This window comes from Typopeltis vanoorti, chromosome 1 (genome assembly GCF_054136105.1).
Source record: "Typopeltis vanoorti isolate ZY-2024b chromosome 1, IOZ_Tvanoo_1.0, whole genome shotgun sequence".
In the NCBI taxonomy this organism is placed as follows: Eukaryota; Metazoa; Arthropoda; class Arachnida; order Uropygi; family Thelyphonidae; genus Typopeltis; species Typopeltis vanoorti.
In genome coordinates this window covers 46,774,353-46,797,019 of record NC_143549.1, presented here as the reverse complement: position 1 = coordinate 46,797,019, position 22,667 = coordinate 46,774,353, and the positions used below count along the sequence as shown (strand labels likewise).

General features: G+C 36.6%; 1 protein-coding gene across 3 annotated transcripts in view; it reads left to right on the top strand.

Annotated features, from left to right (window-relative positions):
• Window positions 1-22,667, top strand: part of LOC150109948 (zeta-crystallin-like) — a 162,211-nt gene that overhangs the window by 55,318 nt on the left and 84,226 nt on the right. For all 3 annotated transcript variants that reach the window (XR_016548769.1, XM_090397366.1, XM_090397357.1), the window contains exon 4: window positions 1,522-1,691. Coding sequence is in view for 2 of the 3 variants with exons in the window: in XM_090397366.1 (XP_090253492.1) it covers window positions 1,522-1,691 (170 nt within the window). In the remaining variant the exon portion in view is untranslated. The remainder of the gene's footprint in view (window positions 1-1,521; window positions 1,692-22,667) is intronic.

Here is a 22,667-nt window from a genome sequence, read left to right as displayed (position 1 = left end):
ACCATGACGAATTAAGTTTCTCTGCTAATTCTTGTATGGTTTGTTTTGGATCTGATTCAACGAGAGTCTTAAGAGCATCGTCATCTATAGTAAGAGGTCTCCCAGATCGATGACGATCAGAGAGATCAAAATTTTTTTTTCTCCAAATCTAAACCATCGCTCACATTTATTAACCTTCAATATGTCTCCATAAGTTGAGGAAATGATTTTGGTAGCCTCGGTAGTATTCTTTCCTTGGTGAAACAAAAACAGCATACAATGACATAAATGGTGCTCTTCAACTTTAAAGTCTGCCAAAAAAAAAAAAAATAATAATAATAATAATCTAAAATAAAAAAAAAAAAAGATTTTTTAAATAGAAAAGTAATGCTAATATTTAAATAAAAATCAAATTTAATAATTTATGTGTTATTTAAGAAAAAACAATCGGCTAAAAATGACCTATTAAAAATAATTGATTACTTTCCGGTCCCCCTTATACTTGAGCTTCTTCACCCAATGAAGAAGTAGCAGTGAGCTCAATGTTGTATACGCCAGGTTGATAGCTTTTTGCAAAAAGAGCACTCATTATTGAACCTCTTCTACATCTGTCACCTCAAACCATCTGCATTCAGTAGAGTTATTCTTTCATACATTATTTCTTTTACTTGAAACATATCAATAGAATTCATACGAGTTATCTTACAGAATCCAGTTTCTTTTTATACTCAGACTTAGCCTTCTGTACAAAGGTCTTCTGGTCTCTTGCTTATAATTTTCATAACGTATATCATCTTTATGCACATGGTATTCCTTTCACATCATTCTTTTCTTATAAATCTCTTGCTTGATAAGATTACAAATATATTTTACTCCTACCCTATTTATTCTTTGAACTCTCAGGACACATTCAGTTAACATTCAATACCAGTTAATATGTTTGATTCTGATAGCCAGGTCTGACTAATGCCTACAGTCTGAGGTCTCAACACATTGACCAAGGCAACAAACTTTACCCCTTTGTTTCTGATACTCCTAGCATTTGCATATAGATATAATAATCTACCTGCATGTTCTTTTATATACCCTTCTCTGCATGACACAGTTGGACAACTTACAGATCTCTCTTCTTCCTAGTACTTATGTATGCAGACAAATTTGAACATGTTTGATGATTCCAAACTAGACGAACCCAAAGCTGAAATTGTTATTTCCTTATAATCATTTCCCTGATAATGCCCATTCCCATCATTACGCAGTTACATAAAATTGCTGCTCTTACACACACACATTCTCACCATTCCTTCCATTATAATTTAGTTTCCCTGATGTGTGAGGTCTTGTATAGTTATTTGTTTTTCAAGACTCCTGATAATATTGATCCTAATTTACAAAGTTTTAGTTGACAGATGTTATCATTGTACAAAAATAAATGTTTTGTCTAAAAATAAAATGTTATCCTTTAAAATCTCTCTCTCTCTCTCTCTCTCTCTCTCTCCCCCTCCCTCCCTCCTCTCATATGAACTTTATTTTTTCTTTCAGCCAGGACAGAGAGTATTCTTCTCTCAGGAAAGTTCAGGATATGGATCATGTGCTGAATATACAGCTGTTGATCAGACACATGTGTTTCCACTTAGTGATTGCCTCACATTTCAGGAAGGAGCAGCAATTGCAATTCCTTATTTTACTGCCCATAGAGCACTTATTATAAAGTAATTATTACTTTTTTTATCCTTGTATTAAAATGAGTCTTTAATTTCATACTTTCATATATTTGGCCAAATAATCATTTTGTGCTAATTTCTATCCCTAAATTATATTATTATTATTATTATTATTATTATTATTATTATTATTATTATTAACATCTGACCTCCATGGAGTCAGAGACTCACCATGGGAGATATCAGTAATGAAAGATTATTTTTATTGTTGAAAGAAAATAGAATCCTGCTTAGAAGTCTAGCCCAAGAAGAATTCAAGCTATTGTTCTCCACATTGTTCTCTCTCTCTCTCTCTCTCTCTCTCCATATGTCTTAAACTACATTTAGCATAAGTAAACTATTTACATTCATCATCATCATGCTATATCATTCGTGGTATTATAACATCTGTTGGAGACTTGAAAGGTCAAATACTATCAGGCTACTACAACACATTTTCATCTTTTCCCTTTTCTTTAACATCCCTTTATTATTGGCATAAATTATACCAGTGATCGTGTTTACCTTCTCTCTTTCTGTTTATATATCAGTTACCCTCTCAAGTTAAATGCAAATCCAGTTCACAGATGTGCTGATGACAGTAAGAAGAATACTGAAATCTAAGCACACAAGTAAGATCCTAGATATGTGTATATTGCTGTGGTAATTCTCATCATCATCAAATTCCTGACATGTACCCTCAAGAGGTGTATAGGATATGATGTACTACATGAAAAATTTACATCATTACTAACTTCCTATCTACAATTTTCCTCCAAATTAGTCTGTTACTTGTCAAGACTCCAACATTATCAGATCTTATATTTCTATCGTCTAAGACACTTTGTACCGTATCAATCCACCTATATCTTGGTTTTCCTCTGAGTCGTTTTCCTGCCAACCTGGCAGAGAACACTTGTTTTGCTAATCTTTCCTCGCCCATTCTGTTTAAGTTACCATACCACCTGAGATTAGCTCTGCTAACGCATTCCTGGATGCTGACAATGTCAAGTTCTTTCCTAATATCCTCGTTTTTAATATGATATTGCCATCGATGCCATCTGTTCATGCCTGTAATCTTTCTCAGGACTCTCATATCTGCAGTCTCTAGTCTTTGGTCAAGTGTTTTACTTCTGACCCAGCTCTCGGATCCATAGGTTAAAACTGGTTTGAACACTGTCTTGCAGCTAATTTAGTATTCCGACTAATTTCTCTCTTATTTCATATGAATTTATTCAATTCACTGCCAACCATACCATCTTTGTTGATTCTGTTGTCTATTTCCATATTTAATTTACCATCAGTAGAAATCGTGACTAAGTAGCTGAAATGTTTTTCTTGTTCCACAAGTTCCCCGTTCACAACACAGTTGACATTTTCAACAATTATACCTATTTTCATTGTCTTTGTCTTTTTAATGCTGACCTTCATACCATATCTATTACAACAGTTATTCAATTTAGGCAGGGAATCTTCAGACTTGTAGTGGATTTATTTAGGAGTGTAACATCATCGGCATAAAGCAAACAGCTGACATTAACATCTCCAATTTTGATATCATGTTTAATACCACTTTGCTTCATAATGTCATCCATATAGATAATGAATAACAGAGGGGATAATGTACATCCTTGTCTCACACCAGATTTAACATTAAACCATCTTCCTGTACTTCTTTCAATTCTAACTGCTGATTTACAACTTAAATAAAGACTAAGTATTGCTTGATATAATGCCCCATTGTCGCCATATAACTGTAGCATATTGAATAGCTTCTCTCTTGGCACCTTGTCATATGCTTTTCCAGATCGACAAAACTTAAATACAGATCTTTGTTATATTCCCATGCTTTCTCAACTATTTGTCGTAAAGTGAAGATCTGATCATGACAGCCGCTATTTGGCCTGAACCCAGCTTGTTCTTCACCAAGCTTTTCTTCCACAATTCTTCTCAACCGTTTCTCAAGTATACTTGCATAGATCTTGCCAGGAACACTCAGTAGGGAAATACCTCTGTAATTCTCACATTCAGTTTTATTTCCCTTTTTATATATGTGTACTATGAGCTCTACTCCAATCATCTGCAATTTGTCCTCTGTCCAGTCCTTCGGAACTATGCAGTGCAGCCACTGTAAGACTTTTATACCACCATACTTCAGCATTTCTGGTCGAATATCATCTAGTCCTGCTGCCTTTCCACATTTCAAGCATTTGATGGCTTTCTCTACTTCAAGTATGGATATGTATTCCTGACTGTGTACCTGTCGAGTGTTTTTTACTCGTTGCTTGTTTCATTTAGCAATTTCTCAAAGTAATTACTCCATACTTCAATTATATCTTTTTCTCCTGTTTGCATGTCACCTTTATCATCTCTAACTCCTTTTACAGCACTCTTTCCTCTACTTCTGAGCTTCTTCAACAACCTCCAGAATATCTTACCACCTTCTTGATATTTATTTTCTATGTTCTTGCCAAAGTCCTCCCATGACTTTTGTTTAGCTTGTTTTACACAGTGTTTCGCTTTCTTACATTTGTCTCTGTATTCTCTAAGAGCAAAAGCTGATTTATTTGCCAGGAACTTTTGATATGCTTTCTTCTTTTCCTTCACTGCCTCTTTAACTTCCTGTGTCCACCATGGAGGTCCGATTTTTCTATCCTTGCAGACAACCTCACCACATGCCTCTCTGGCTGAATCACTCAGGGTTTTCTTCAAGGCTTGCCACTGAATCTCCTAGGTTTGGTTCCTGTTCTCAAACTCTTTCATTTTTTCTTCAATAATCTTTGTGTATTTTAGTCTACAGTTCACATCTGAGAGCTGCTCAACTTTTATTTGCTTTAAAACTTTCTTACATGTTATTCTTTTCAATATGAAATTCAATTTTATCCTGCTCAAGACTAAATAGTGATCACTTCCAATTTCAAATCCTCTGTACACTCTGGTGTCATGCACCAGGGAGAAAACATCCATATCAACAATAACATAGTCAACGAGACTTTCCTTATTCCTTGCCTCTTCTCTCCATGTGAATTTGTGCACATTTTTATGTTGGAACATGGTGTTAGTAATAACCAGTCCATGTCCTGAGCAGAAATCCAAGTATTTGCCATTATTATTAGCTTTTCTCTTTTCTCCAAATTTTCCCAAAATATTTCAGTATGTCTGACAATCATTTTCTACTCTGCTATTTAGATCCCCAACAAGGACCAGCATTTCCTTTTTCATTGTGTCAGTTGCTTTTTCTAAAGCATCAAAAAATTCCTCCACTTCTACCTTAGTAGAACCTTCTGCAGGACCATAGGCACAAATAAGTCTCATTGTCCAGTTCCCCATTCTCATATTTGCCCACACCACTCTACTCGAGACTGCCTGCCATTCAAGAAGGTTAGCCTCGTATTTTGTGTTGAATACTATGGCTAGTCCTTCTTTTCCTTGATTGTCATTTCCTGAATATAACATTTTGTATTTATTGCTCAGAAAGATCTCACCAGTTTTTGTCTTTTTTGTTTCAGTCACCTCTATTATGTCGATGTGGTACTTATCTAATTCTTCAGTTAACTCCATTTCTTTGCCATTCAGGCTTCTAATGTTGATAGTACTGATCTTTAACTCTGGTGATGTTGAGTTGGGGTGTGCTCTCAGATTTGTTCCAGTAGCTGACTTTTCGCTGTTTGCCCTGGTTCCCTGGCAAAAACAATGGGGACCTTCTTTAACCGGGCGACACCCCAGCCGGTATGAAATTTTGTTTGTGCCATCATTGTCTATATTGGTTTAAGCCAATAAGAATACAATTTGGTCGGCTAAATCCCAAATTGCCAGCCCATCCTTGTTCGTTCAGTATCCAGGTAGATACCCAACAGGGTGCACCACGAGAAGGTGGGGATTGGACATTAGGTCAGGAGTCCTGGTTGGTTCTCAGCATTCCTTTAAAGGCTATGTGGAGGTCTCTCATTTATACAGCTTTGACCCTTAAGCACCTTGTCTTCTATTCTTAAGATTCAGTAATAATAACTTCCTCAATAATTAAGTAAATTGAGTCCACACGCATCTGTGTGTGTGTGTGTGTGTGTGTGTGTGGGTGGGTATATGAAGGAATATTATTAATACACATCAAAAAAATATACTGTATTCTGAACTTTAACTACAACAGAAAAATTATTTAAGATCTTAACAGATAATTAAACAAATCACATCTTATCTGGGCCCAGAATAGCATAATTGCCACCAAAAAAGACTATTATGTATCTTAACCGCATCTGAAATTCTCTTGAAAGAAACAGTTTCTTTAGTGGAAATAGTTCCCTATTCCAAAAACGACCTTTCTCTTAATAAGGTCTTGAAAAGAACTAAATTTCCTATTCATAATAAGAAAAATGAAATAGAACATTTAATATATGATAAACATTTCTCTTTCTGTATGAGAAACTTATTATTATTATGTGACACCTCCAAGGAGTCCAAAGACTCATCGAGGAAGGACACCTATTCTACCACTACAGTGAACTGCATCATCCACACCATAGGTTCCCAAAGTGGGCAGTACTGCCCCCCCCCCCCCAGTGGGCGCTGAAGCCTTCTATGGGGGGGGGCTATAGTGGGATCAGAAGCATTTGGGGGCATTCAGGCAGTCTAGGGGTCGGTGGCTCTTTATAGAAGAAATTAATAATATATGTTTAAAAATTAATTATTTTTGTGATTTTGCGATTAGATAATCATTTAAAATTTAAATATTGCATTTTAATTCATCTTATGCCCGTCTTACACGATCAATTTTTTTATCAATTTTCTATTTCAATTATTTAATCATTTGAAAATTTACCATGTCAGATAGAAATAGATGTCAAGTTTCTATGTCAATGAGAAAATAGAGCATGTATATATGTGTGTAAAATGGGGGGACGCGTTACAAAATTTATGTCTTGCAAAGTGAGCGGTGGCCCAAAAAAGTTTGGGAACCTATGATCTACACCAATGCCATCTATTGCCCACCACCACTAGTATTTTCAAACAATCGCAAACATTCATGCCTGTAGCTGGTTCGAATCTCACTGCAGGCATGCAAACATTCATGCCTGCAGTGGGATTCGACCCCACAACCTTTTGACTGGAGAGCAGATAATCTAACCACTCAGCCAGTCAAATGGCACTTACTTAACCTATCAAATTCGAAAACTACTTGATTTTCTTGCACAACTATTATTCCAGTTATCTTTTGTAGCATAACATCTAAAATCTTTTAATCTTCATTATACAAATTATGGAAACAACTACCACGTTAAAGTCAAAACTTCAGTTTAATATAAACCAAGATAATCACTCGACATTTCGACCTACACATTAAGGTCATCATCATCTAGTGTATACACATTTATACAAAGAAACAACTACATTACAATGTACATAGTATATGCTAAGGTTACATTTATTTGGTCAACTTTAAAACTACTGGCCTGTACTACAGTCCTGTTATTATTATTATCCATAAGTACACATATAAATTAGAACAAAACAGTATGGATGGTGGCCAAGCACTGAAAGTATTGCTTAGAGTCCTAAAGTCAGGGTTTGCTGGAAAACTTGAAGAACTTACTTGGGCTGAATGTGTGCTATCCAAATTCTTGGGATTTTTATGCTACCATTATTATTAAGATTAGGATTGTTGATCAATTTTTTTTTTGAATTTTGAATAATGAATTTTAATCACCATGTAACTATGAAGGAAAGAATCATTTAACCTTCCTTCTTTATGAAAGATTGCTACTACTGGAACCTTTACTAACTTGTTCCAAAATTCTTCTATATCTCTCTACATCTGTATCTTTCTCCTCAGCTGTTTGCTGGTTGTTGTTATGTTCCATCGAGTCATTTTCAACTCCTGGTAATTCTAAGAACATTCTCTTTCCATTCAGATCTATCCCTGGCCATATGTTCAGACTTTCCAGGTGCATTCCAGCTGTGTCTTTAACTCCATCCACCCATCTAATTTTTGGTCTTCCTCTTCTGGTTTACTGGTTACCATATTCTTTTTTACTCATGCATGCTCTGGCACGTGTACTTTCGGTTTATGCTTCAGTCATGAAGTGAGATAAGAGACTACCTACCATTAAATATTATCTTTTCAGTGATTCGCTTGAAAGCGGCAAAAACTCACACTTAAAAATATGTGAAATTAGTAAATCTTTTTAACTTATGTTGTTTAAACATACACAAACATTAATTATAATTCTTATTTTGGATACATTAACTTACATGCAAATCTTCTACTACATTCACTTTGTTAAAAATTAGCACTACATGTAAACATGATGCATTAACTATGTACAACAATATATATATATATATATATATATAATTCTCAGAATTTTAGTCAGTTTATATAAAAAAATGAACATATCCCAACTCTGAGTTAATATTAGCAGTCATATATATATATATATATATTATTTAAATTAGGATTTACTCGGGATGTATACATTTATAAAAATAAATTTAACCGACTAGAACCCGAGAAAGTATAACAAAAACCTTTAATAAATCACAACTAGTTTCATCGGTGCTCCGACTTTTTCAGGTGAGAAATAAAAAAACATAAGACATAAAAATAACAAGGTAAAAAACATGGACTTTCCAGCTTAATAAAAAGTAAAATAGTAACAGTCATATTTGAATAGGTGACCACGTGCTACTGTTGGCATGAGTTCAATGTGTATGACAGCTAATTTTAGAGCCCAATACTGGACCACTGCACTATGGGAACCAGGCAAATTGTAGCTTAGAGTGTTGTTCAAATGTGAAGGGTCCAGAACTATTTCTTTTGATTTGATAATTCTTCTTTCAAATTCATCCTTGCATATATATATAAATTAGTAGTGCGTTCCCAATCAACTTGATGTGGCTGTTCTTCAAGGTTAGAGTTTGCCGAGAAGAGGACATGACTGGAAAGGGCGCTCACTTGTGTTCTACTGTAAGACTTGTGTTAAAGGTGGATCAAGCTCTCATCACTCCTTATCTTAGTATCTCCCATAATGCAAAGCACATCTCCTTGCAGACATGTATAATGCTATGCATTAAGGGAAGGGATTTTAGGATTAAACTAAATTTATTATAGTCTAACCAAGTGGGGAAAAACTTCCAACATCTTTCTCTACATCCAGAGTAATTTAATAATAAGGTGAGACACCTTTTGGCAACTCGCATAGGTAAATATGGTCTCCATTGCTTCCAACTTAGTATCACCACCTCTGGCTCCCACTGACGAGACCTCAATAAAGGTCGAAACTGGTTGGAAGCTTGGGTGATGAATGGCAATGCTGTAGCCCATGAAGTTTTAACTGAGACTCGGCTGTTGGTTGCTGTCACCCAGGTCCTGGGGGGGGGGGGGGGTTATGAATGGCAATGCTGTAGCCCATGAAGTTTTAACTGAGGCTTGGCTGTTGCTGTCACCCAGGTCCTGGGGGGGGGGTATGAATGGCAATGCTGTAGCCCATGAAGTTAACTGAGGCACGGCTGTTGCTGTTACCCCTCAGATGACATATGAGCAAATGAGCAGCTCTGCTCGGTGGTGGGGTAGAGCCAACACCGAGAGTTCTTCTCAGTGGCAGGTGAGCCTGTTACGGAGGGGAACAACGCTGAGTTTTTGGAGTTTGACCTGTACTTGAACATTCAATAAAGGTCGAAACCAGTCTGGGTAGTGGTCCTTCCCTTATTGCATAGCATTATACATGCCTGCAAGGAGATGTGCTTTGCATTATGAGAGATACTAAGACAAAGAGTGATGAGAGCTTGGTCCACCTTTACCACTAGTTGCCTCAGTCCTGAAGATACTTCAGGCACAAACCTAATGTTTGCTTACACTTGGATAAAGGATTAAACTAAATTCATTATAGTCTAACCAAGTGGGAAAAAAATTTCCAATATCAAAACAAATCAACTTAATGCCCACCACTAATTTTGGTTGTTGGACTGACACAGCCATATTTATGTGACCTTGATGGTTCAATCCTCTCCTCACACTATACTCACATTTTGTGTCTTTTTTATATAAATTCATTTTCATTAATTTTTTACTGCATTGTATATGTATGAAAGTTGCCAGAAAAATTAAGTTGGTTGAACAATGATCATCAATGGAAGAAGATATTATCAATGATGATATCTGAAAAGATCTTTGATGTTATTAACAGGACTTGAAAGATATGCTCACCTACTTGCACATGACAAGTATATTTTGTCAATTGCCAAGTAGATGTAGATTGGACAAAATATAATAATGTTTGAATGAATACTTGAATAGATTGCATGAATGGGCAGGTAAGTGGAATTCTCATTGTTTCATTCAGTGTTGCAAAGTAAGGTTTTGAGATTAGGTGAGCAACAATGGGAAGCCATTGTTGCTCACCAACAATTGGAGGTCAAATGTTAATAATAATAATAATAATAATATTTTTTATTTAATTGAAAAAACTTGCTAAAAATTTTTTTTGTAACTTTAATAAAACAAAAGTTTTTTTTTTTTTTTTGAAAGAATCACAACACTACCATGATAACTTCTTTGATGTATATGTCAATATTCTCTCTAATTTTTGCTTGTCCACATACACATGAAAAACATTTTGTGCTCAAGTTTCCACTCTCAGACTGTGTGTGCGTGCGGTAGCCATGTGCTCATAATATTAAACACTCATAATACAATATTAAACAGGAATTGCATGTGAAAAAGAGACTATGGAAGAGATATAAGGAGACAGGTGAAGAGAGAGAGAGAGAATGCATGAAGAATATAAGACACAGGCCAGAAGAGTGACTAGTGTGGTAAGGAAAGCGAAACTGGAATATGAGAGGAGATTGACCCTAAGATCCAAAGAAAATCCTAGGGAATTTTTTAGCTATGTGGCCAGTAGGAGGAGAAATGACTGTGGAAGAATAATATTGCGGGATAAAAATGGGAATAGAGTGACTGATGCAGAGGACATAGTGGAATTGTTCAATGAACACTTTATTGGAGTATTTCATCCTAGAGGAGTCACTTTTAATGCTAGAGGGATAGGGCTGGTTCGAGGTTTAGAGGTACAGGAGGAGAGTGTGTTTCAGAACTGACATTGCCTTTAACCTGGCTTTTCAATGAAAGTCTAGTTGTGGGAAAGGTGCCCATGGAATGGAAGGAAGGTAAGATAGTGCCATTGCATAAGGGCAGTAGCAGACTGGAAGTGTCTAATTATAGGCCGGTCTGTGTGTCGTCAGTAGTTGTTAAGATCTTGGAGAAAGTAGTGAGGGACCGTATACAGCATTAGGCAGATGAGGATAATGTTATCTGTGAGAGTCAACATGGATTTGTGAAAGGGCACTCTTGTTTTAGCAATATGCTAGCCTTTTATAATAAAGTTACAAGAACATTAGATGAGGGAAAGGCATATACTGCAATTTTCTTAGACTTAGCAAAGGCATTTGACAGGGTGCCACATGATAAGCTGGATTCAGGATTGGCTGTCTGATAGGTATCAGAGAGTTGTGTATGGTGGAGCAGTTTCAAGGAGGCAGAGGGTTACAAGTGGGGTCCCACAGGGCTCAGTACTAGGACCTGTATCGTTTAACCTTTATATCAATGACATTTCCAGTGGATTGCAAGTGGATATTCAGTTGTTTGTGGATGATGCAAAGCTGGGAAGGATTATTAGTAATAGTGCAGATGTGGTAGCACTGCAAGAGGATTTGAATAAGCTAGATAGATGGGCAAATGAATGGGGGTGTCAGTTTAATGCAGCAAAATGTAAGGTCTTGAGGTTTGGGAATCATCGATGGGATGCTGCGTACTCTATGGGAGGAGTTGTTATTATTATTATTATTATTGTTCCGGGAAACTCCAAGGAGTCGACAGACTCATCGAGGGAGGCCCTAACATCATGTCAAGAACAACTATTCAACATTCACACAGTATCTATCATACCTTGCCTTGAACTCATTCACGGTCGTAGCACCCACAACAGACTCTGGAAGCTTATTCCACTCATTTACCACTCTCCAAGTAAAGAACCTAGCTCTAACACATTTGTCAACCACGCTCTTGCCCAGCTTCCATGCATGGCCCCTAGTCCTCCCACCACCAGTCATATTTTCAAAAATATCTTCTGGATCAATCTTATAAAAACCCTTCAGTAATTTGAATGTCTCAATCATATCACCCCTCCTTTGCCTATCGTCCAATTTCTGCAACCCACAAATCTTCAACCTATTCTCATAAGGTTCATTCCACAGACCTGCTATCATCTTGGTCACTCGTCTCTGGACCCTCTCCACTTCCTCCCCATCACGAAGAAACCCTGGTGCCCATAGCTGGGCACAGAAGTCCAGATAGGATCTTATCAAGGCTCGATACAGAGGAACAACAACTTATTTGTCTCTGCATGTAAAAGTATTTTTCAGAAGCCAAGTGATTTCATGAGCTGATTTAGCCACTTTTGCAATGTGGCCCCTAAACTTCAACTCCCAATCCACCAACACTCCCAAATCCCTGGCCTCATCAATCTCCTGGAGTACAGTTCCACCAATGTGATATACTGCTGCTAATCTTTTCACTCCAAAATGCATAGCCTTGCACTTTGCCACATTAAACTGACATCCATTTTCCCTAGCCCAATCCTCCAAACTACCCAAATCATCCTGCAAAATTTTGACATCCTGTGCACTCACAACTGCTCTACCCAACTTTGCATCATCAGCAAACAAGTGAACACTTCCTCTCAGATCCTTTCCAATATCATTGATGAACAAATTGAAAAGCAGTGGTCCAAGAACAGAGCCCTGTGGCACTCCACTAGTCACAAGACGTCTTTTAGACTCCACTCCTGAATAAACCACTCTTTGATATCTCTCCTTCAACCACCCTCTTATCCATCTCACCAACCCTATATCTATACCCATCTGCTCCAGTTTACTGTTTAGGGTTCCATGTGGTATCCTATCAAAGGCCTTGGCAAGGTCCAGTAGTATCACTGTAAACCCATTACCCCTATCCAGTTCAGCCGTCACTGTGTTATAAAACGTGAGCAAGTTACTGAGGCATGATCTACCCTTTACAAAACCATGTTGTCCCCCATACAATATCCCATTTTCATCTATCCAATCCTGTATTCTTTTCTTGACTAATTTCTCTAAGACCTTGACAATGATTCCTGATATGCTAATCGGTCGGTAATTTATAACAGCAGTCTTGGAACCACCTTTATGCAGTGGAACTATTTTCCCCTCTTTCCACCCGCTCGGGACTAACCCAGACCCGAGACTCAAATTAAACAAAATGGTCAAGGGTACTGACAATTCTTTAGCTGCTTCTCGTACAACAAACGAGCTGGTATACCATCCAATCCCACAGATGTATTGATATTGAGGTTATGCAATAGACTACTCACCTCCACTTCATTAACCACAATTCCCGTATAATCTACTGGTTTATTCGTTTCTGCAATGTCACCACCTGGATGATATACTTTTGCAAAGTGCTCACTCAGTAACTCAACTATCTCAATTGATTCAGTTACCTCCCTAACATCGGCATTCTTTAAAATCAATCTGCCATGTACATTTTGCCTTTTACTTGCTACATATCTAAAAAACTGTTTAGGATTCTCTTTAGCCTGCATGGCCAATGTTCTTTCGTAATCCTTTTTTGCTTTTCTTACCACACTCGTCACCCTTCTGGCCTGCGCTTTATACCGTTCATGTGCCTGCCGGTCACCCTTCTCCTTAAATTCCCTCCATAGTTGTTTCATTTTTTGCAACTCAAGCTTAATGGTGTTATTCATCCATTTAACCCCTACTTGATTTATTATTCGGACTCTAGGTATACAGTCAGCCATTGCTTCATGCAAGCACTTCTTAACTACCTCCCATGCACTATCAACCTCTAGTCCTTGCAGTTATACATGCCATGGCACTGAACCAATCAAACTCCTAAGCTTGTCATACTTTCCAGCCTGATAATTCCACATGTACCCTGTCTTAATTGAAAATTCTACACCTTTAGCCACCTCCCAAGTAAAGACCCTATGATCACTCTCACCGATTGGTGGCAATGTGGTCATATTTGTTACAGCCAAATCATCAGATGTAATTACTAGGTCAAGCACTCTCTGACCCCTAGTATTTTCCATTACATGCTGTCGCAGATAGTTATCCCTTAATAACCGCATAAAATCCAGTTCCTTCCTCCCGTGTGTCCTCTCCTCACTCCAATCAATGCGACCATAGTTGAAATCTCCCATAATAATCACCCTCCTTCCACCCATTTCTTCTATTTGCTTGTGCATATTGTCACCACCATCTTTTCCATCACCTGGTATATAGCAGCACCCAATTGTATATTTAGTTCTGCTAGCCACAATCTCACACCAAATGCCCTCAAATGTGCTCTTTTCTCTATCCTGCAATTCAACTTCTATTCTCCTTGGCTGGAGCTCATGAGCTATCATCAACAATACTCCTCCCCCCATTTTATTCTCTCTGTCATTCCTGAACACACTATACCCATCACATTCAATCCCACTAGTTATATCATCTACAGTCAGCCATGTTTCACTAATACTTATAACCTGTGATCTGGAAGTGCCAACCATGGTAAAAAACTCTTCCTTCTTGTTCCTAATACTCCTAGTATTAGTGTACATGAATTTAAGACCCCCATTAGCCCCAACCCTACCTTGATGCCTTATATTAACTATCCCACTCAGATTTGTTGTCCTTATTTGCTCTGGCATATTATATTCATTCTTACATTCAACTGCCTCCATAAGGACTGTATGTCTACTCCCCCCCCCCTAACAAATCTAGTTAACCTGAATTTGCACATCCACTACATTCAGCAACACTTTCTCAACTCTTCTTACACCGTAACCATTCAAATGCAAGCCATCCATCTTATATAGATCCTTTCGCCCATCAAACTCACTCCACACATCCACAAATTGCACACCACTCGTCATACATAACCCACGCATAAAGTCATTCGCAATTATAGCCCTCCTTTTAAACATTTCACTGTCATACCGTGGCAAAAGACTAATCATTCTAACTCTCTCACTCTTTTCTTTTGCTACCTCAAACAATTCATTCAGGTCTTCTATCATTTCCATTTTATCTCCTTTCAAATCATTCGTACCTGCCACAACAATCATTTCTTTCACCCTTTCCTTTTGCTCTCTAATAGACGCAGTTACGTCCTTTATGGTCGCACCAGGTTGGTACGATTTTGTCAAATCCTCTACTAACACACCTCGTACTAACGAGTCTCCATACAGCACTCTATCCTTCATTTTGTTCATGTTCACATTCATATGTCTATTTTTCCTGTCATACCTTTTATTATTGGTTGGTTCATTCATTCTACTTTTGTTCATGCACTCTAACTGCTGTTTTGCTCTTTCTATCGCACTATTCAACAACGCGATCTCACTCAATGCATCTATCTCATCTTTTTTGTTCTCTGAGAAACCATTTATACTATCATTCACACTTTCTACATTCACACTCTCACAATTTTCATGTACAACCTTGCCGTTTCTTGTCATATCCCTATTTCCTTCATTCTGAAGGTTGACAAAAATATCACACTCACGACCCGAAAAACACTTCAATTTCTCATTCTCCCTACATTTTCTACACACATTCAATCCTTTATTATCATCTAACCACACTCTGACCGCACTCCGCAAAGCGTACATTTCACAGCTAGTACACTGACTCATTTCTTTTATGTTACCGTTCTTTGATAACGATGCCGAACCTTCATTACTGGCCGCCATTTTCCTTCGCACATGTGCCATATTTATTTGCAACTTGTTTTGTCAAATTATACGTTATAACACACCAAAAATAGACGCACTAAAATACGCAAGGCAAACAAAACAAAACTACACAATATTAAGTAATTTGTATCGATAACTGAAAATGATACTTATCTTATCTGGAGCTTGCTTGAACACTACACATTACGAATTCAACTAGCGGTGACTTCCAGACATAGATTATGTTATAAAACACTTTAGTACACTAACCACGCTAATAAAGCTCCAATAATATACCAAAATTACATACTTAAGTCCATTAAATTGAATCCAAAACACCAATAAATCAACAAAAAACACAAATCTCTCAGGAGCTCTCTGGTAGCACGTCCGTTCACCAGCTAGCCTCGACACTTAGCTATGAGATATTATACTGGAGGAAGTAGGTGGAGACGAGATCTAGGGTTGATGATTTATAGAAACCTGAAGTTTAGGGGACATATTGCAAAGGTGGTGAAGGTAACACAGAGAATTGCTGCAATTATGAGAAGGACACTGACCTGCAGAGATAAGAGCGTTATCATTCTGTTGTATAAGTCTCTGATGAGACCACACTTGGACTATTGTTCTCACATTTGGTCCCCAGGATTTGAAGGGGATAAATTAACTGTGGAAAGGATACAAAGACGGATGACAAAGATGGTTTCAGAACTGTACAAGGATAGTTATGAGGATTGGCTTAGGGAATGTGGAGACTGCAGAGTTTGGTGGATAGAAGGAGAGGTGATATGATTGAGACTTTTAAACTGTTGAGAGGTGGTTACAGGGTTGACACTGGGGAGTTCTTTCGCTTGGTTTGAACAGTGGGAAGGAGTGATGACAAGAGGCCATCCCTGGAAGTTATGAAAGGAAACTGTGAGCAAGAGGGTGAGGAGTGGTTTCTTTGCATGGAGGATGGTTGAACCATAGAATGCATTGCCTGATGGAGTGGTGAGAACGGTCAATGAGTTTAAGGAGTGGTATGATAAATTTTGTGTTTCTTAGGGGGGGACCTCCCCTCGATGAGTCTTGACAGACTTTATGTTCTTAGGAAGGACCTCCCACGATGAGTCTTTTGACTCCATGGAGGCCTGAATAATATTTTTTTTTTTATCATATTGAGTGACTTTATTTACAATAAGATTATACAGAATTTTTGAATATAGAATATACATAATAACAATAATAATTTATTTATTTATTTATTATTATTATTTTTTATGTCTCAGATAAATTGCATACATAGATGCTGTAATAATTACATATATATAATATTTATAACATGTTACAATTGTGATTAACAGATACTTGCAAGTTACTAATTTTCTTCCTCGAAGCTTAGCAGAGCTTATTTGAGGAAGATGATAGATGGAGGTGGTTTCATGGTTATGTTCCTGTAATGGTCACAAGCCAGGTATTGATTTTACTGTTTGTTGGTATGTGCTTGGAAGACTTCAACTGCTATTACAGTTTAACTTTTTTTTTTTTCTTCTTTTTTTTGTGCAAATGGGGTTGGGTTTACACATGGTGTGTTTGTTTCTTTGTGTTCTTGTAGTGATGGTTTTTGAGAGGGGGGTTTGTCATAAGTTTATGTGTGTGTGTGTGTGTGCATGCGTGTGTGTGTGTGGGGGGGAGAGAAACAGGAATTGCTCTAATTTTCATTCTCACTATAATATTTATACAGCGCCTGTTTCAGCTCTCTGTATGTTCCTAGGTTTCTGTTGTCGAACGGCAGTTTGTTTATCATGTCAGGTACGTAGAAGTTTTGGGTGGCTTTGCCGTAGTGATTGTTGTACTTATATGTTATGTAGTTTGTTGACTGGTCTTGTTATTTGTTATGTTGTTCTGGTTACTCTATATGTTGGGCTGTAGTAATGTTTTAACATGACTGTGTAGTGGCATAAGTGTTTCACCTTAAATATTTTGTGTTTTGTCCGTGCTTCCTGCATAAGAGTGGGTTGTTCCCAGAATATTAGTTTTACCATTTTATCTTGCAACCATTGTAACCTGTTAAGGATGTAGTCTGCGCAGAATGCGTATGATGTGATTGCGTATCTTAAAATGTTTTCACATAATGCTTTATAGTTTAGTATTTTTATGTGGGTTGGGGCAATGTCTTTTAATCTGTATAGTTTGCTTGCTATTATCCTAAGCTTGGTATGTAGGTAGTTTGTATGGCTATTCCAACTTTGATCAGCATTGAAGTGAAGTCCGAGATAGCGTGTTGTTTTCACCTGTGTGATGGTTGTGATTTTAGGTTCTACGCTTTGTGTATAAGAGGATGAATGTTGGATAGCGAGATATTTAGTTTCTATGGGCAGGGTTTGGGGGTTTTTGAATACCATTAGTTTTGTTTTCCCTGGGTTTATATATATGCCGTTTTTGGTTAATCAGTTAGTGATTTGATTGATGTCGTGTTGCATATTTGTGTAAGCGATATTTGCATTGTTGTGAATGGATACTATGGCCGTGTCGTCTGCATACTGGAAGATTTTACTTTTTATGGAGAGTTGGCTTATGTCGTGTGTGTATATGTTAAATAGAATGGGAGATAGGACAGCTCCTTGTGGTACTCCACAGGTTACATGTACCTCTTTGCTGTATGCTGATCCAAAGTCACAAGCCATATATCTTAAATTAATTTGTTTAAATCTGCATATCTACAAACAACCATCACTGTTTACACAAGTTCAAGTGTCTGTACTATCTACTCAGCAGACACACTAAATAATTGACTTTACATTTTGATGATGTCAGCATCAGCTGATGTTTGCCCACACAGCACATGCTGAAAGTAACTAATTAGTGTATTAAGTTAGAGTGGAGACATTGTAGATATTAAATAAAATAAGTGATAACTGTGATTTATCGTATAATTCATTTTTATAGTGCATTCAAAAATTGATTGTAAATTAGAAATTCTGAAAATTTTATGCATGCAGTTGCTAGCTGTGTATGTTCCCTTTTGACCGGTATGCATGTGCACAGGTTAGAGGGAACATTTGATATGGTATAACTCCTTTACCAGTGCATAGTGTACTTGTCTACCACATTTAAAGACAATTATGCTCTAATGTTCTTTGGTGATAGGTATCCTAGATGTGCTAGCATAGTTACCTACCTCTACAACATGTGAAACAGATTTTAGTTTGATAAATATAATAAAATTTAGCATAATATTTAAAACAACAATTTCACACATGTAAGAGAAAACTAAATAGAATTTATTACTCTTCTAGGGAAAAAAATAGAAGAATTGGCTACAAAATTTCAATTTTGAACATGAAAATGAGTCATACTGTATCTGCATACTATCACATGTCTTGGTTGCAGCTAACAGCAATGACTTTTCAAATCTTAAAGATGGCATAGAATCTGTTCAGTTTATGATGAGGATGATAACAGGGTTTCACAATGATAATTATCAGTAATTCAAGAAATAGACTTTCAGCTGATGATGATAATTATCAGTTATGTGTGCACTGATCTTGCACCATTTGTTCTGGTTCTCATCTATTAGAAGAATTAAATAAACAAAAACTCACTCTTGTAGATAAGCTTATACGTTGGTTAGACATACTTCTAATTTTTTAAGAAATGGCAACATAAACTTAAACGTAATAGTGTAAAACTTACTCTGTTACTTAATGGATACAGAAAATAATTGAGAATTATTTTCTCTCTCTCTATGTTAAAAAGATCTTCATATCTTAAAGGAACTTCTGAACAAATAGCAAGGACAGATATATTATCCTTTATCCTAGCCTGGTGTTTATCAAATACTCTGCTCTTAGCAAACTAGCAATTCTACTACAATTAGAATCCAGGAACATCAAGATTATATAAGATTTCCAGAATCGAAAGGTTCAGGCCTTGCTTCTAATGCCATTGACACTAGACAGAGTTTACTGGAACCAAACCAAGATGCTGCACTGCAGTAAGTTCAAATTTGATCAATTATTTCTTCAATTGTGAGTTGAGATGCCACCTTCCTAATGTTAATCGTACAGAATTGTATGCATATCTCTAACTTTTGGAAAGTGATTGTTAATTGTTTATATGGGGGGGGGGTACTATGGAAAGTTTTGATAGACACCTGGAGCAAAAATTAATTAATTTTATGTCTTCCTATATATCCTAAAACAAAAGATATTTTTTGAGAAAACATTTTTGTTCTGGGTGTTTATCAGAACATTTAAGATCTCCTCCTCGTATATATATATTTACAGTTAAAGTGATAAATCTGGTTATTATTAATAATTACCAGTTAAAGTGAATAATTAGAATTAATCACTTTAACCGGTTAAAGTGAATAATTCCTAGAGGAGTCTGGTAAATGTAATAAAAATATGTTTATAGGTTTTATATATAGGTTTTCATTCTCAATAGAAATTATAACAGCTTAGGTTAGGTTAGTTTATAATGAAAAAATTAAGGAAAGTACTTCTTTTGCACTCAATGAAATCAGAAATCATTATAACCTAACCTTTATTGGTTAGGTTAGTTTAGGCTATAATGAATAAAGTAAGGAAAATACTTCTTTTGCACTCAATGGAACCAGAAACCATTATAAACTACCCTAACCTAACCTAAACTAATGTAAACTAACCTGGATGTCGAACCAGAGTGTAGTTGTAGTTTGTCATGGACAGATTAATGGAGATGAAAGATAAACGTTGTTGTGGGCTGAGCTTAATGATTGCAGGCAGATAAATGGGGATAACAAGCAAAAGTGCTTGTGGGCAGATGAATGGGGAGAATGTATAAATGTCGTTGCTGTACCTCTTTTCCTCATCAATGGAGAAAAACACTGATCAGTTCCTCTCTGATTTATCTGTAATTCCCATTCATCTACCGACAATAACTTTTATTTGTTATCCCCATTTATCTGCCCACGACAAAGTACGACTACACTCTGGTTCGACATGCGACATCCAGGTTAGTTCAGGTTAGGTTAGGTCAGTTGATAATGATTTCTGATTTCATTGAGTGCAAAAAAAGCACTTTTCTTACTTTTTTCATTATAAACTAACCTAACCAATAAAAATTAGGTTAGGTTAGGCTAGTTCATAATGATTTCTGATTTCATTGAGTGCAAAAGAAGTACTTTCCTTACTTTTTTTCATTATAAACTAACCTAACCTAACCTAACCTAAGCTGTTATAATTTCTTACTAACTATTATAATAACGGATTAACTCACATCAATTATTCTTTATTCGTAGACTTTTCACCTGAGTATCACAGGCATCATCAGTACAGGTACAAGGCTAATTAAACAATAACTGTTATATTCACAAAACGCCACCTAAGTAGCCAAGGTTAAATTTCCTAAATTTATTTAAATTATTATTATTTATTTTTATTTTTAATTATTTAATTATTCAATTATCATAATTAAAAAAAAGAAAAAAATTTTATTTATTTTTTTTATTTTAAATATATATATGTTTGTGTGTGTGTGTGTGTGTGTGTGTGTGTGTGTGTATACAATTATATGTTAGGAAAGATTTGCTGCTTTATAAAGTACTATCTGCCACAGTGGGGAAAGACCTAAACAGATCCGATAAACCATCGGATCTGTTTAGGTTAGGGGGAATGAAGTAATGTTTCACGTGTTTCTTTATATAGCCGTTCCATTAGGAACCGACTTTTGTGAATGACTTTTGTCTTGTTCCACTTAACTCTATTTCTGGTGTTGATGGCATGTTCTGCAATTCCAGACTGTTCAGGTTCAAGGTACTGGATATATGACTATTGTTCTTCTAACCGGACCTGAGCAGATCTTCCTGTTTGTCCAAAATATAATAATCCACCCGAGCAGGGAATCTGGTAGACACCTGGATAGCTGAGATGTGGGAGCTTGTCCTTTGGAGATGTTAGGAAAGTGGAGATTTTTCTGATGGGTCAAAAAGCCACACAGATATTTAGTGGTTTTAGCACCTTAGCTATGCGTTCACTAACCCCTTGTAATAGGGGATAGGTATATGTGTAGGTTCTTCTGTACTTGAAGAGGATGCTGGACCACAACTACTTAAAAGCTCTTTTTATGAAAGACTTCTTATAGCCATTGGATATGAAGGAGGAATTAATATACTGTAATTCTTTTTGTAAAAGTTCTTCTGAAGAACAAAAGGAGTGGGCTCTATGAACTAGTGTTTTTATAGTACCTGCCTTTTGGCTGGGATGGTGATGTGATTCAGTGCGGATGTACTGGCCTGTATGAGTCTCTTTCCTATAGACTGTGAATTGTAGATAACCATGTGGTTGGCGAAGAATCAAGAGGTCTAGAAATGCTAACTGCTTATTTACTTCTACTTCTAGGGTGACCTGGATCCTTGGATGAAGTGCATTAATTTTTGAGAGAAACAGTTGTAGTTCTTCTGAGGTGCCCTTCCATATGGCAAAAAGGTTGTCCACATATCTGAACCAAATGTTAGGTCTGGATGTAATGTTGTTAAAGATACGCTGTTCGAAATGCTCCATGAAGTAGTTGGCAATAGCAGGAGATATTGGAATACCCATTGCTGTCACTTTTGATTTGTTGGTATAACTGGTTTTTGAAGGAAAAATAACCGCTTTATTACAAATTCAAATAATTTGACAATATCTGGAGGAAATTCTTGGTGTAGTAATTCTATGCTGTTTGCCAACGGAACATTCGTAAATAGCGAAACAACATCTAGACTAATCATAATCTCCGAATCATCTAGATGCAGATCGGAAATTTTATTTCTGAAGTCCACAGAATTTTTTATATACGTAGCAGTTCTTCTAGTTGAAGAAGTGAGTAAATTTGACAGAAATTTTGATATTTTGTAAGTGGGACAACCTATACAGTCTACAACCGGTCTTAATGGAATTCCTGGCTTATGTACTTTTGGAAGACCATATAATCTCGGTGGGTGCCCGAAGGAGGTCTTTAGTGTTTTCTTTTTATCTTCATCCCATATCGCTATTTTTTTCTATAAGGGTATTAAGCTTTTTTATTTGACTACTGGTAGGATCTGAAGTGAGGGGCCTATAAGTCGAATAGTCGCGGAGTAACAGTGATATTTTTCTCTTGTATTCTCTTCTGTCTTGGATGACTACAGCCTTCCCTTTGTCAGCATTCGTAATAATAAGGTTCTTGTTATTTTTCAGCGAATTCAGTGCTTTTTGTCCAGCATACGATA